We start from the raw sequence: 17,261 nt of genomic DNA, 5'->3' as shown, positions 1-17,261 counted from the left end.
TACAGCCGCAGATGGTGCCTGCGTTTATACGGACTGTCGGAGCAATCTACTGAAAACGTTAAAATGAGAGTCATGTAAGTATGCAAAGCGGTGGCCTCGGATACGGATAAACGTGCAGTGATCGATGCTCTGGATGTTGCACACCGACTTGGCAGACTCAAAACATCCGATGATGGTAGGAAAGTGAAACCAAGGCCGGTGATCCTGAGATTCATTTCTCGAACAGCGAGAGATTTCATTTGGAAAAACTCAAAAAATAACGAATATCTAACCAGCAAGGGGCTGCGGTTTAAGGAAGACTTGTCTGCTTTCGACATAGAAGCTCGGAATCGTCTCTGGCCGGCTGTAGAGCAAGAAAGGAAGGCAAGAATGCATACTTCAGCGGAGCGAGGGCTTTCGTTGACGGGAAAGAGATTCGTCCTGAAGGCAACGGTACTACATAGAGTCGGTCGTCTTGTTGCAGTTGGCGGTATTTTCAATGTTAAAATGAATCTCCTTTGTTAATAAATAAGTGGTTGCTTTTGTGTTCAAAACTCGACTAGTATTATAATTGGACGCACTTTAAGTTTTATTTGATTGTTTGCAACTGTTAAAATTCTTGGCAGTCATATGTGAGAATCCCATTATGTTAAAGTTTAAAGTTCCAGGTTTATTCTTACTCTTGTGGTCCTTTCAGTAATCCTTTGGACTTATGTCTCTTTCTTTATTTTCTATCAATGCCAGAGGTATTCGTGATATCCTAAAGAGAAAAGCTTTGTTTTTGTTTTGCAAACGGAAATTTGTAGATTTTTGTTTAATTCAGGAAACGCATGCATGTTCTTCAGATACAGTGTTTTGGAAAAACCAGTGGGGAAAAGAAATTTGGTTGTCATTTGGCAGCAATCGATCAGCGGGGGTCGCTATTTTACAAGATAAATTTACAGGACAAATACTAAATTACGAAAAAGATGATTTTGGTAGATGGATATTGCTTGTGTTAAATAAGGATAATGAACAATTTGTTTTAGTCAATTGTTATGCCACCAATAACAAAGCGAATAACGAAATACTCTTTTCACATATTGAGTCTAGAATTCAACATTTCATTTTCCTATATCCTTTAGCCAAAGTTATTTGGGGAGGAGATTTCAATACTGTGTTTAATGAAACTATTGATAGATGGCCTCCTAAAAATTGGCCTGGTTCTTCAAGTGAATTGGATAATATATGTTTAAGATTGGGCCTTATCGATGTGTGGAGATATAAGAATCCAGACAGGGAGGAATATACGTGGAGTAACAAGGACTCATCTCTTCATTCTTGTATTGACTACTGGTTAGTGTCTAATGACTTAACTAAAAATGTGACTTCTGTGCTGATAGAACCTTGCATAATGACGGATCATAAAGGAATATTCATAAGAAGTAAATATGGGGCAAGATAAATCAGTCAAAAAAAAGCAGTTATTGGAAATTAAATAATAAATTGCTTGAAAATGAATATTTAAAGATGAAAATTAAACAAATTATTGAAAAATATACAAGAATTGCAAGTTTAGAAAATTCCTATGGAAAGTATTGGGAATTAATGAAATTTGATATTAGAACGGCATTTATTAACCAAGGGAAATTGAAAGCAAAAAATAATAAAATGAAAGAGAATTCAATTGTAGAAGAAATTTTTAAATTGTGTAAAAAGAAAAAGGAAGATTTGACTGATGGTGAATTACAAAAATTAGACTTATTGCAGATTGAATTAGATAATATTTATGAGGATAAAGCTAGAGGAGCATTCATTAGATCCAGACTTAAATGGTTAGAAAAAGGGGAAAAAAATACAAAATATTTTTTTGGCCTCGAAAAAAGAAACGGTGACTTTGCCTCAATCTCAAAATGAATGATTTACAACAAATTAGTAGATAATTCCTCAGTTATTTCAAAATATGTGGCTCAGTTTTTTAGTAATTTGTATTCTTCTACATCAGCTACTTCAAACATTGACGCTTTTTTAACCCTTTAACACGTACGATCACACCGGTGTGATCAGTCTTGTCTGGCCCCAGGAGCGTACGATCACACCGGTGTGATTAGAACGTTCAGTGCATCGCGTGATCAACTGCCAAATTCAAATGTGCGTGCGCGCTTTGGCTGGCGCTAAACCAGAGACGGACGCGCGCAGCGCTTTTCATACATTACATATGCAGTGTTTTCAACCAAATAATGTTTATTGTAGATTTCAGACATTTAAATACACACGAGTACTAACAAAACAATATATTTAGAGTTTGTAAAATACACAATGATGTCTATAGAAGCGGAAATAACAACCCTTTCCATTATAATTAGACGACACGTTTTATTCATATCAGATACACATTGTGAAAGTAACTTTAAAGCTTACTCTATTCTTCCCCAGTTCACCGACTCACTTACTTTCATGTATTTCGGGAGAAGTGGATAAATTCATGGGTTGTAAATCCAACAGATCCGATTCTCCGTGCAGCGCAAACTAACATGGCGGCGCCCATCGCGCATATGGCTCAATTAACATGATCGTTATAAAGGTGTTTAAACTGCAATACACATCCACTTGCACATATTTGTCAATCGGAATATTAGATATTTCATGCTATAGTCAACAAAGTTGTGAGTATTTTGAATAACAAAAGAAAAAATTAAATGAAAGCAGATTATGATTCATACAGTGCTGCAGTGTGTCACATAACAAGCAATGACGCGTCACCATGGAAACCATAAAGCGATACGTTCTAAATAACGGTCGCTTCAAAAAACTCACGCTGGGGGGTCAGCCAGAATATTTAAAACTTACGTGCGAAAGGGTTAAATAGTTTGGCGAGCGATACAATAAAAATAGATCAAAACTTTCAGAATGTGTGTGATAAAGAAATTGACACTGAGGAGTTGAGAGAGTGCATAAACTTGCTTAAAAATAACAAATCTCCAGGCAATGATGGGCTAACAGGAGAATTTTATAAGACATTTTCTGAGGAACTTTTACCTTTTCTGTTATTAGTATTCATAGAAGCTATACAAAATGATGAATTGCCTGTTTCATTAAAACAAGGAGTTATAACACTGATTCCCAAACCTAACAAGGACAAGTTATATATTGAAAATTGGAGGCCCATTAGTTTGCTCAATAATGACAGTAAGTTGTTTGCAATGATTTTTGCTAGGAGATTAAAACAAGGATTAGATAAAATAATTGATATAGAACAATCTGGTTTTATGCAAGGTCGTCATATCAGGAATAATATTAGACTAGTCTTAGATATGATTGATTACAATCACTTTATTGAGGATGACAGTTTTATTTTATTTATCGATTTTTATAAAGCATTTGATACGGTGAACCATAGCTTTATTTTTAAAGTTATAAAATTTTTTGGTTTTGGAGATATGTTTTTGAAAGCAGTTAAAACATTGTATAGTGGATGTAATAGTTCTGTCAAACTCGCTCATGGTACTTCACAAAGGTTTGATATTCATCGTGGCATTAGGCAAGGATGCCCCCTCTCTCCTTTTTTATTTCTGTTAGTCACTCAGGTTTTGGCAATGCATGTTAAAAGAAATCAGTATAATGGTATCACAGCTTTAGGTGTAGAATTTAAGCTTAGCCAGTTTGCTGATGACACTGCAGTTTTTTTGAAAAACAAATTTCAAATACCAAAAATAATTAGATGTATTGAGGCATTCACTGCTGTTTCAGGCCTTAAAATGAATTGTGATAAATCTGTATTGTTTCCCCTTAAAGATTGCTCCTCTATAGAAATAGAGAACATCCCAGTTAAACACCAATTAACATATCTAGGTGTAGTAATTTGTAAAAATGAAAAACAAAGAATTCAGTTAAATTTTGAACCAATTATTAAGAAAACAAGGGAGAAATTTAATTTGTGGTTAATGAGGGATATATCAATATTTGGGAGGGTATTATTGTCAAAGGTGGAAGGTATATCTAGATCTGTGTATATGTCTTTATCATTGAATGTGCCTCCTAAGATTATTAAAGATTTAGATAAGATAATTTATGACTTTATTTGGAGAAAAAAAAAACATTATTTGAAAAAAGAAGTAATTTGTAATCCTAAAGAGCAAGGGGGACTGGAAGTTTTAGATTATAGTACACTTAATGACACTTTCAAAATTAAATGGTTAATAGAGTTTATGGAGAATAGGGAAAATCCTTGGAACATATTCCCTAATTATATATTTAATATTCTTGGAGGCATAGACTTTTTGTTGAAATGTAATTTTTCTGTCGACAAAATTCCCGTTAAATTAGCTAGTTTTCATAGACAAGCCTTGCTAGCATGGAAATTAGTTTACAAGCACAATTTCTCACCCCATAATTATGTCATATGGAATAACAAAGATATACTATTTAAAAACAAATCATTATTCTATCATACTTGGTTCAATGAAGGTATTATGTTAGTAAGACATTGCTTAATTCCCATGGGTATTTGTTGTCATATACAGAATTTCTGCAAAAATTTCAATTTCCAGTTAAACCAAGAGAGTTTGCTATTGTTCTTGATGCGATCCCAAAGAGCGTGACATTACTTTTAAAGAATTCTAGTTCAGTGGAAATCAACATGGATAATTCTTGTCAGAATATTTTCATTGATAATGTCGATGTTCTAAAACAACAGTGTAGTAACAGGGTTATAAGAAATGCTCTTTGTTCTGTGTCTTTTCCTGCTGCAAGATTTTTCTGGTCTTCTTTATTTGGTGATATCTCTTGGGTTAAAGTATGGAAACTTTCAAATAAGTTCTGTATCAATAACAAAATTAGGGAAGTGTCTTACAAAATACTTCATAGAATTTATCCTGCTAAGCATGTTTTGGAAAGATTTAAGCTTGACATTTCTTATACCTGTGAATTTTGTGGACAAGAAAAAGAAACTATTTTGCATCTGTTTTTTCACTGTATTTACACAAGATTATTTTGGAAAGATTTAGAATTCTATATTAATAGAAAACTTGATTGTATGATAGAAATTTGTGTATTTTATGTACTTTTTTATACAGAAAATGAAAATTTGAACTGTAAAGAACTACATATTATACATTTGTTTATTTTATTAGGAAAATACCATATACATAAGAAGAAGTGGGCTCAATGTAAACCAAATTTTTCACATTTTATAAATGACTTCAAATTATATGTAAATCTTTTGGAACAAACCAAAAACAAAAAAGCACTGAAAACATGTAATGCTCTGAAAGCACTAAAATTTATGTAATATTTCTTTTTTTTTTCTTTTCTTTTTTTTCTTCTTCTTCTCTCTTTTTTCCTGGCAGCTAATGTTAATGTGATATGAACATGTGAATATGTAATACCTCTTGTTCTTGTGGCATTGAATAAAAAAAAAAAAAAAAAAAAAAAACTTCTTGAGGAGCTTCACTGATGATGAATCCCAGTGTGGGAGGAGCTGATCTGCCAAAAAAAAAAAAAAAAAAAATCAATTACAGGGTTTGTTTTATATATATAAATGATAACAGAATATAATGAAATAAAATTATTCCAAATATAGATAATGGTAAGAAAAACAGTTAAAAACAGACAAAAATAACTGTTCATATTTGAAGTAAACAAATCCCCTCAGTCTGTTAACAGCAATGAAATGAGCTTTAAGTGTCAATTTACAGCAGATCTGAAGACATCAGCATAATAAATGAGGTGAAAACAGGAACTATTGACATGAAATAAAGAGTGTTTTCAGCAGTTTCTCTGTTGATATTGATGATCCTCAGACTATCAACACTCATTCAACAAGACATTCAGATCATTAGCAGATCATCTCACTTTATTCTGAGTATTTGCTGTTAGAAACTTATTGGAGTCAGGATATATGAGAAAATCCTATAAACTGCTCTAGTGAAAGACAATACCGTTATTTCTCACAACATGACGTGGATAAAACACAAATAACACAAAAACAAACACTAATGACACTCATCTTCATCAACCACTGCTGCTAAATAAGTATGAATTAACTATAACCATGAAACATGGTTTGATTTTATGATAAGATTCATTGTAATAAAGTAGATCTTTAACATGTAACAGTTTTATGTGCAGAAACTGAAAACTCTCCCCGTCTCAGACTCACAAATCCTGCTGGAAAGATCTCATTTTGAGGAAAAACTCTGAGATTTTAGATTTCTACTTAAACTATTTGAAATTTTTGTAAAGCTTTTATTCACTGTATGGACATTAGGGCTGCACGATTAATCGCATGAGATTGTCATGCGTGTCTCGTCAGTAAAGCCGGTTCTGTGATTAGCGGTAAATGTCCATCACCTGCTTTCAAATGGAGCGGCACTTAATATACAGAGCCGTAGTTCGCGGACAAGCTACGCAATATTGCGTTCATATCGCAGATGAATCGCCTTCGATTATGAACGCGATATTGCGTAGCTTGTCCGCGAACTACGGCTCTGTATATTAAGTGCCGCTCCATTTGAAAGCAGGTGATGGACATTTACCGCTAATCACAGAACCGGCTTTACTGACGAGACACGCATGACAATCTCATGCGATTAATCGTGCAGCCCTAATGGACATCATTGCATAAGAACTACTTTGTCACTTTCTGGAACATGTTTTTATTTTTTATTAATATGGTAATTTATCTAAAACTATTATAAATGTTTTGCTTTAATTTAGTATGATGTTGTTATTAAACAGTGTTTTGTTTTGTTTCTGAATGAATCTGCGTTTTGAGCGAATCAATCGGGTGAATCAATTATTCAGATGTGCACTCATAAAGAGAGCCATTTACTTCAATTCCTGAATGAATCAGCCGTTTGAACGAATTGAATGAATTGGAAAGGACTCAATAACTCACTCAATTAAGACATTTAACTTCCACCTACTGGCAGTTTTAAATTCTTTTTTTAGAGTATAACTTCAATAAATAAATCATATTTCTATGATAATAATTAATAATTATCATTTACTCATCCTCATGTTGAATCAAATAAAATATTTAAAGCTACTTTTTGTAATGTCTTTAGATGATGTTTTGGGGATAATTTCTCAGCCAAATTTGACATGTGATTAAATTGTGATTACGTAGTCACTACATTGTGCAATTAATTAAATAAATTAATTTATCTAAAACTAAATGTTTTGTTTTAATTTGGTAAAATATTTAGTAGCAGTGGTTGATGAAGATGAGTGCCATTATTACATGATCTGCTAATATCTGATGTCATTAGTGTTTGTTTTTGTATTATTGGTGTCACATTGTGAGAAATAACAATATTGTCTTTAATTAAAGCAGTTTATAGGATTTTCTCACACACTGTGACTCCAATAATCAGTTTCTAACAGCAAACACTCAGAATAAAATGAGATGATGTGAATGTCTTGTTGAATGAGTGTTGATAGTCTGAGGATCATCAATATTACCAGAGAAACTGCTGAAAACACTCTTTATTTCATGTCAATAGTTCCTGTTTTCACCTCATTTATTATGCTGATGTCTTCAGATCTGCTGTAAATTGACACTTAAAGCTCACAAATCCCCTCATTGCTGTCAACAGACTGAGGGGATTTGTGGACCTCAAATATGAACAATTATTTTTGTCTTTGTGCTTTTAACTGTTTTTCCTTACACTTCTTTACTACTTTTCTAGATATCTGTCCATTACTTTTAATGGAGAAACAGAATAAAGTTCTGAAATTAGCATCAGATTGCTTTACGATAGACCAATATAAATTCTGAATGCATGTTAGTTTATGGGTGAAATACAAAAAGGGTTAATATAGCACAAAAGGGAAACAAGCATATTTCAGGCATATTTAGAATGATAATCAGCTGACAATTAAAATACTCTTTAATTGTCATTTTAAATCTTAAGACTTAGCCACTTTCCTTCAACCCACTAGATTTCACCCATTTGTCAGCAAGAAGTTTTTTAATAATTTAAAAAATAATGAAATTTAATATGAGATATCGTATTCTTTTTAATATGTTTTATTAAGTACAGGTCAAAATAACTGATTCCTTTTAGCATTAAATATATCTGTTACACTAAATGATGATGGCACATTAAAACATTTTGTTTTCACGAAAGTAATTTGAAACATTAAACAGACACACTTCATTTAGTGGGTTTTCAATTTAAAATCACTTTTGTACATTTAATTTGATGCAGACACTACAGTTTGATCTCTAGACTTTAACCCTATAAAAACAAACACAGTAATTGATTTATTTTTGATTTGGGCAGATCAGCTCCTCCAGCCAATCTGCTGTTCAGTCAACAAAGCCCCGCCCACTGCAATGAATTAATGAAGCTCCTCCCATAGCAGTCACATCATCAGTGAAGCTCCTCCCAGTTCATCCTTAAATGTTGGAATATTCCCATCAGAGGAGCACTGAAGCTTCAGGAAGAGCTGAAAACTGGAAATAACATGAGTGATCCAGAACCCTGCAGAATGAAACACACTGAAGAACAAAACAAAGAGGTTGGTGTTTATTCTTCACCTGTTCATGATGAACAACATTCATCAGATCAAACTAAATATTTTACATTTGTTTCATATCTGGTTCACAATTTCCAGGAGTGTTACTAGAATTTAAGCTTTTTTCAATACAGTTTTCAACACTGTTATTTTTAAGAATAAACTGTAAACACCAAAATGTATGAAGTAAATGAACTTTCCAGAATGGCTGACAGGGTTGCGAGTGTAACTTGAGCAAAATCTCTTCTTACAGTAACTTTGGTAACAGGGTTGATGAATGCAGTCATTCATTTGTGTAAAAACTGAGACAATGGATTGAGATGATTCTCTTGTCCTCCCATGATGAGTCCAGATGATGTCACTTCCTGGGCGTCACAGTTTTAAGAAATCCTCTGGTTTTGAAAGGAGGAAAATCATGTCAGAAGTAACAGGGTTGAGTGAATCATGTAAAACACTGATAATAACACATCTAAAGATGTAGTCAGTCTAGACTTTGAGCATGTGAACTTTCTACAGACACGGCAACGGTCGAGATATGATGTGTGATATATTTTTAAAAACATAAATAATAATAATCACTCCAAAATTTGAAAATATGCAATCTTCTACATCTTCTCCACTCCGCAAAATTCACTTGATCTTGTGTTTCTGGTGTCTCACATTCACATGTGCATGAATGGAAGTCAGTGGAAGGAAAAGTCTAGTGTGAACGGCCCTTAATATTTACACAGTTTTAGGCAAATAAATTAAATACTACAGGAATATGCTCTAATGTTTTAAATTAAAAAAATGTGTAAGGCTTGATTTTCCTGCTAAAGCAAAGGCTAAGATAAAACACCCTGCAATAAAACAATAAAACACCCCTGGAGAGAAGATCTCAGAGAAAGAGCACAGGACACGCCTTGACTAAACTTGATCCACCCACCCCTCATTCTTCCTTTCCCCCTGATTTCGTTTTTATACTTTGTATTCTCCTTATAGCATTGTAATATTTGTCTTCAAGCACATTTTGGCATCTTTGTATAGTTTGTATAGTCTCACCAACATAAATAGTCTATAATTAAAAATCTACAATTTTAATGTATGATAAAATCTAATCATATGTTACCAAAAACTTTAAAATTAAAAAGACCCCAAAAATCAATTCTGGCCTGGGTAATTAAATGAAGACAGCAGATCAGCCATTGCAGTATGTCCCACAGTCAGTTATACATTTAACAAGCTTGTTTGCCCATATAAGCTTTATATTATATTAGGTTAGCTAATTTGGCTTGCTGTCCACTGAGGAGGGGCTCGATGAAGCAGCTTCAACTCAAGCTCTGATATACCTGATATACTCTGGTATTTATTGTCTTCTAAATGTCTAATTGTGTAATTGGCATGATACTTTTTTACTTTAAAATAAAATGAATAAAATGAAAAATGAAATCAATTTGTATAAAATGTCAATACTTGATTAATTCTGGACTCTGCATCAAAATGATCTGAATATTTTATAGCAGTTGTCTATCACAGCAAGACTCAATTTTATGACCTTTCACTTCATATTTCTCTCTTTAACTTATTTTGATGTACTGAAAATTTAAATGAATATTTTTTTCTCTCATTTCAGACCTGATGGAAGAAAGCAAGGAGAGTGAAGAACTAAAGACATTTCTAAAGAAAAGAGCCAAGAAATCTTTCACCTGCACTCAGTGTGGAAAGAGTTTCTCAAAGACACAACATCTTGAGGTTCACATGAGAGTTCATACAGGAGAGAAGCCGTTCACATGTGATCAATGTGGGAAGAGCTACAGTCAATCTTCAAGCCTTAAAGCACACATGAGGATCCACACCGGAGAGAGACCGTTCACATGTGATCAGTGTGGGAAGAGCTACACGCTATCATCAAACCTTAAAGAACACATGATGATCCACACCGGAGAGAAGCCACACACATGCAGTCAGTGTGGGAAGAGTTTCACACGATCATCAAGTCTTAAAGCACACATGAGGATCCACACCAGAGCGAGACCGTTCACATGTGATCAGTGTGACAAAACATTTCTAAAGTCATCAAACCTGAAGAGACACCTGACAGTTCATACAAAGGAGAAGACACATTCATGTTTTGTGTGTTCAAAGAGTTTTTCACTGCTGTATAATTTACAAGAACATGAGAAAACACACACTGGTGTGAGAGAGTACATGTGCTTTGAGTGTGAGAAAACTTTTACTACAGCAAACCATTTAAAAGTGCACCAGAGAATTCACACTGGAGAAAAACCTTACAATTGTTCACACTGTGACAAGAGATTTAGTCAGTTATCAACTCTGAAAGCACATGAGAGGATCCACACTGGAGAAAAACCTTACAAGTGTTCACACTGTGACAAGAGATTCAGTCAGTCAGGAACACTGAAAACACATGAGAGGATGCATCGAGAGGTGACTTGTGCGGACTTGAGACAGCCAGGTATCCCAGAATGCATCACGCACTAACCAGCAAGCGTCATTAGTAAAGCAGAAAACCTGTGTAATTTAAACATATTACTGTTATTATGTCATGATATGTAAAATTAAGTGTTCAGGCATGTAGGAATGTACTGGTTTAAAAAGCTCAAATTTGTGCTTTATTGATAAAAAGAAGCACCTATTTGGAGTTGTGAGATCCAGGCAATCACCGGGCGCTCAGCGCTCATGTACCCCACCGAGAACAGCCTAACCTCAGCTAATCCTTCTGACGTTTGGCTCTGACGCTGGTTGGTTTGGTTGACGCTGGCTCTCATGACTCTGTAGTGGTTAAAGATAATATAATTCATCTTTTGTAAATCTAATGGGTGATCTTTGGTCTCATAAATGTATAATTTGTTGAACTAAAAGTTTAATCTCATAACTTCATATAGTTAGGCATTATAGTTTACTGTTGTAGCCTACTAGAGCGCTGGTTTTGTATGTTTGACTGAATTGTTTGCTTTATTTTTAATTGTAACTTCTTATACCTATTGCTTGTACTTTTATAATGGGTATTTGGCTATTGTTGGCCATTAAAACTGACATTTAACAAAAAGAGTCAGGGGTGTGTTTTATATTTCCAGACTATATGCACATATTGCCACATATGGTTAATATTTTTAAAATGGAAATGAAAAGTGGAAGAGCTGTGCTTTATAGTTCGTTTGGTAATAACTATACATGCAGTGAAGACTGTAACACTGCCTAAATAAGGCGGGCTACACAAATAAAGTTTGTTATTTTCCCTCCTAAAACTGTTTGAATGAGTGCAGATACAACAAATAACCACAAAACAAAGAATAAATGCCAACCCAGAGTGTATCATACAAGATGAAACAGAAAAGCAGTATATAAAAATGTATACAGTGGTGTGAAAAAGTGCTTGCCCCTTCCTGATTTTTTAATTTTTTTGCATGTTTGTCACACTTTTAATGTTTAAGATCAAACTAATTTAAATATGAATCAAAGATAACACAAGTAAGCACAACATGCAGTTTTTATTATGAAGGGAAAACAAAATCCAAACCCACATGGCCCTGTGTGAAAAAGTGCATGCCCCCGCTGTTGAAACATAACTTAACTGTGGTTTATCACACCTGAGTTCAGTTTCTCTAGCCACATCCAGGCCTGATTACTGCCACACCTGTTCACAATCAAGAAATCACTTAAATAGGACCTGCCTGACAAAGTGAAGTAGACCAAAAGATCCTCAAAAGCTACACATCATGTTGAGATACAAAGAAATTCAGGAACAAATGAGAAAGAAAGTAATTGAGATCTATCAGTCTGGAAAAGGTTATAAAGCCATTTCTAAAGCTTTTGGACTCAAGCGAATCACAGTGAGAACCATTATCCACAAATGGCGAAAACATGGAACAATGGTGAACCTTCCCAGGAGTGGCCGGCCAGCCGACCAAAATTACCCCAAGAGCACAGCGACGATTCATCCAAGAGGTCACAAAACACCCCACAAAAACATCCAAAGAACTGCAGGCTTCACTTGCCTCAGTTAAGGTCAGTGTTCATGACTCCACCATAAGAAAGAGACTGTGCAAAAATGGCCGGCATGGCAGAGTTCCAAGACGAAAACCGCTGCTGAGGAAAAGGAACATAAAGGCTCGTCTCAGTTTTGCCAGAAAACATCTTGATGATTTTGGGAAAACACTTGGTGGACTGACAAGACAAATGTTGAACTTTTTGGAAGGTGTGTGTCTCATTACGTCTGGTGTAAAAGTAACACAGCATTTCAGAAAAAGAACATCATACTAACAGTAAAATATGGTGGTGGTAGTGTGATGGTCTGGGGCTGTTTTGGTTCTTCAGGACCTGGAAGACTTGGCGTGATAAATGGAACCATGAATTCTGCTGTCTACCAAAAAATCCTGAAGGACAATGTCCGGCCATCTGTTTGTGACCTCAAGCTGAATTGAACTTGGGTTCTGCAGGACAATGATCCAAAACACACCAGCAAGTCCACCTCTGATTGGCTGAAGAAAAACAAAATGAAGACTTTGGAGTGGCCTAGTGAAAATCCTGACCTCAGTCCTATTGAGATGCTGTGTCATGACCTAAAAAAGGCGATTCATGCTCTCAAACCCTCCAATGTGGCTGAATTACAACAGTTCTGCAAAGATGAGTGGGCCAAAATTCCTCCACAGCACTGTATGACTCATTGCAAGTTATCACAAATGCTTGATTGCAGTTGTTGCTGCTAAGGGTGGTCCAACCAGTTATTAGGTTTAGGGGGCAAGCACTTTTTCACACAGGGCCATGTGGGATTGGATTTAGTTTTCCCTTCATAATAAAAACCTTCATTTAAATACTCCATATTGTGTTTGTTCGTGTTATCTTTGATTAATACTTAAATAGGTTTGATGATGTAAAACATTAAAGTAAAAAAAAAATTTAAAAAATCAGGAAGGGGCCAAGAACTTTTTTTCACACCACTGTATGTGTGTGTACAAGATTGTCCTTTTAAGTCGGTTTGAGTTCGGGAACATGTTGAGGAACACCACTGTCCTGTGACGAAGTCCAAGGAAAATTAATCCCACCAGGTTGGATATTTCCACAAGGATAAATAAACAGTTACAGACAAAAACAGGGAGTGAGAATGGCGCAATCGCGTTTAATTATCCAAAGAGAGCATTTTGAGTGTTGCTCCAGAATGCTGGTAAGTCCACTTCTTTTATGGGAAATGTCATGATCCTGATTACATCATAGGGATTCCCTGATGAGTTGTGGCGGAACTATCGCGAGACAAAAAAAGGAACACAAACACTTGACGTTTTAATATCTAAAAAACAAAGCAGCACAAACAAATTTTTTTATGGCACAAACCAGCACAAACGGAGACTATTTTGCCGATATTTTGCGTTGGGTGGGGGGCCAGTTTCACACAGTTATTTTACCTACATCATCAAGTTTTGTTTGTATAAACCATTTCCTTAAAGATAATTTTGTTTTGTAAAAATTGTATCTTAATTTTAATCAATGTTTCATCAACCAATTGCCTGGATTTAATAAATAAGAAGCAAATATAGCAGACAACCATGACGGAGGCGCCGGCGCGATCACTTGAACATGAATTTGCACGTTCTCTCTAGGCGCATCCACTGCAGAGATGAGAGTCAGAACCAGCAATTAATATTAGAAGAAAATTGTTATAACAAAAATCTGTTAGCTGGGGACAAGTATCTTTGAATTTGTCACGTGTTTTTATTTATTTTATTATTTATTTTAGCTTGGAGGGCATGGAACCACTCAGTGGAACAGAGGATAACTCCCAGGAGACAAATAAATGGAGAAAAACACAAAATGTTTTTCAACCATTTATAATCACTTTGGACCAGAAACAATGGAATAAAATATGTCCATTGCCAGGTTCCACAAAACTGAGAAAGCCATGGAGTGATTATTTATATGAAGGCTTCAAGAAAAAAAAATCCTTGCTGTACACGTTCGTTTAAATATCAGCATGTTAAACCTACACCTAGGTAAAATCCTACAAAAAATGGGTGAAAAAAAGTTTAGGCCAGCAACTCACTTAAAACAAGGCAAAATTGCACAGTCACTGACCCATGGCCCCAGTGAGTTTTTTGTTTACGAAAAGCTTGTATCAACACCCACAGAAGAGATACTGGCCGGAAATATGAGCAGCTGCCTTAACAGAAATGTGCTGAAGGTAATAAGCTCAGAGGTTAGAGAAAAACAGAAGTTCCACAGTGACATGCTGATTGATGTACACCTTACTCAGGTCACAGTGTGACAGGTCACAGATCACTCGATTGCTCCTGTCTGCCTCTCTGCTCAGTGTTTTGCTTGCCTGCTGTCTGACCTACGCTCGAAGCTTCGTGGAGTTTATCCTAAATCCTTCTCTTTATTCCTATTCACATAATATAACTTTCTTATTTTTCACTAGATTACTTAACCTATTGCATAGTATTACTAAACGGAATGATTTATTACTAGTAATCTACCAGCGTAATCACCTAGTGTCAGCCATAGCCCGCTAGCCTGCTAGCTACCGTCTATTTTTTTCCTCTAAACTAACCTTCCTTGTCGATCTAATGGCGGATTTATCCGATGTATGTTATTCTGATCTGTCCTCGCCAGATCGGGAAGCTGTGGAGACTCTGCTGCCCGGCATTCACAGATCCACCGTGAGGTACAGCGTCCCGCACATCACCCTTGCCCCAGGCACCGGCAAGCGACCGAGACATCCAGCTAGCGAGTCCCGTGTGCGATGCAGCTTTTCGGACGGCGACGGACAGACTACTCTACAAAAACACGGTCAGTCATGTCCGACGATTATCATGTGTATTAAATGCAACATGTACAGCTTAGCTCTTTCTGTCAGCAGTGACACTTACACATGTGATAAATGCAGGGATATTGTCAGGCTGACAGAGAGAATCTCAGAATTAGAGACACGCATCCAAACTTTAATTGAGGATAGTGAGAATGAAAGGGCCTTAGATACTGCTTTGGATGCGACTAGCCTAGTAAACACTGCACATTCGGTTCCGGTTGTAGAAGCCACGCAGCAGGCTAACTGGGTGACTGTGAGGCGGCATAGTGGTAAGAACAAACACCACTCTTCCGTTCCGATTAGAACATCAAACAGGTTCTCCCCACTCAGTGACGCACCCACTGAGAATCCTGTTGAAAGTGCCCTAGTTATTGGCGATTCTATTACACGGAACGTGAAAATAGAGACACCAGCCACCATAGTCACATGTTTGCCGGGGGCCAGAGCACCTGACATCAAAGCAAATTTAAAAGCGCTGGCTAATGCTAAACGTAAATATTCTAAAATCATTATCCACGTCGGCACAAATGATGTTCGACTTCGCCAGTCGGACATCACTAAAATTAACATTAAAGAGGTGTGTGAACTCGCAAATTCAATGTCAGCAGAAGTAATTTGTTCTGGCCCTCTTCCTGTTCGTCGGAGTGATGAGATAGTTAGCAGGTTATCATCACTCAATGGCTGGCTGTCTAAGTGGTGTCCGCAGAATAATATAGGTTTCATAGACAATTGGAAAAGCTTTTGGGGCAGACCTGATCTGTTGAAAAGAGATGGTATTCATCCCTCCCGGGATGGTGCTGCTCTTCTATCTAGAAATTTGGCAAATAGTCTTAGAGCTAAACCATGACAAACCAGGGCCCAGATCAGGACGCAGACAAACTGGCTAAACCGACCGTCTGCTAGCTGCCTCACGTCACAGAACTCAAATAATTCACAGCACATAGAAACTCTTTCACCTAGATATTATCACATAGAGACTGTGTCTGTACCTCGAACTAGTAAATACAAAAAACTTCCGAAACCTTTTAAGGGTAAAAATTTAATTGATGTTCAAAAAATGAAAATCACAGATAAATTAGATAAACAAATGATAAAGCTTGGGCTACTGAATATTAGATCTATTTCTTCAAAAGCACTTATTGTAAATGAAATTATCACAGAAAATAAACTAGACTTGCTGTGTTTGACAGAAACCTGGCTAAAACCAGACGATTACATTATTTTAAATGAGTCTAGTCCTCAAGGTTATGACTATCGACACAATCCTCGACAGAAAGGCAAAGGGGGAGGTGTTGCTGTAATTTATAGTAATATATTCAGAATCATTCAAAAGAATTTCAAATATAACTCCTTTGAAGTGATGGTGCTTTATGTAACATTATGTAAGTTGACATTTGTGCTGGCTACTGTATACAGGCCACCAGGGCACCATACTGACTTTATCAAAGAATTTGCTGATTTTCTATCAGAGTTAGTACTGGCTGCGGATAAAGTCCTTGTTGTTGGTGATTTTAATATCCATGTAGATAATAATAAAGACGCATTTGGATTGGCATTTGCAGACATTTTAAACTCTATTGGAGTTAGACAACACGTGTCAGGACCCACTCATTGTCGTAATCATACCTTAGATCTAATACTGTCGCATGGAATTGATATTGATGCTGTTGAAATTCTACAGCAGAGCGATGATATATCAGATCATTATTTAGTGTCGTGTATAATACAGTTAGCCAAGGCTACAAAACCACCACCCAGCCATAAATATGGTAGAACCATCACGTCTACCACTAAAGATTGCTTTATAAATAATCTCCCCGAGCAGTTTCATCGCCTTAGTATACCTGACAACTTAGAAGAACTCGATGCTGCAACAGAAACTATTGGCTCTCTCTTTTCCAGCACATTAGATGCAGTCGCTCCTTTACGTCTAAAGAAGATTAAGGAAACTAATCCAACGCCGTGGTATGATGAGCAC

At 35.9% G+C, this 17,261-nt stretch overlaps 2 protein-coding genes across 2 annotated transcripts in view; one reads left to right on the top strand and one right to left on the bottom strand.

The window, feature by feature from the left end:
- The window catches only part of LOC125245497 (zinc finger protein 585A-like), a 332,027-nt gene that overhangs the window by 122,844 nt on the left and 191,922 nt on the right, over window positions 1–17,261 (bottom strand). The window lies entirely within an intron of this gene.
- Window positions 10,068–11,055, top strand: LOC125245768 (gastrula zinc finger protein XlCGF52.1-like). Its single transcript, XM_048156502.1, has one exon. The coding sequence runs from the start codon at window positions 10,099–10,101 to the stop codon at window positions 10,960–10,962; it is 864 nt and encodes a 287-aa protein (XP_048012459.1). The 5' UTR covers window positions 10,068–10,098; the 3' UTR covers window positions 10,963–11,055.

Source organism: Megalobrama amblycephala, linkage group LG1, assembly GCF_018812025.1.
Source record: "Megalobrama amblycephala isolate DHTTF-2021 linkage group LG1, ASM1881202v1, whole genome shotgun sequence".
NCBI lineage: Eukaryota > Metazoa > Chordata > Actinopteri > Cypriniformes > Xenocyprididae > Megalobrama > Megalobrama amblycephala.
The sequence above is the reverse complement of the archived record's forward strand: the minus strand, read 5'-3'. Positions and strand labels throughout refer to the sequence as shown.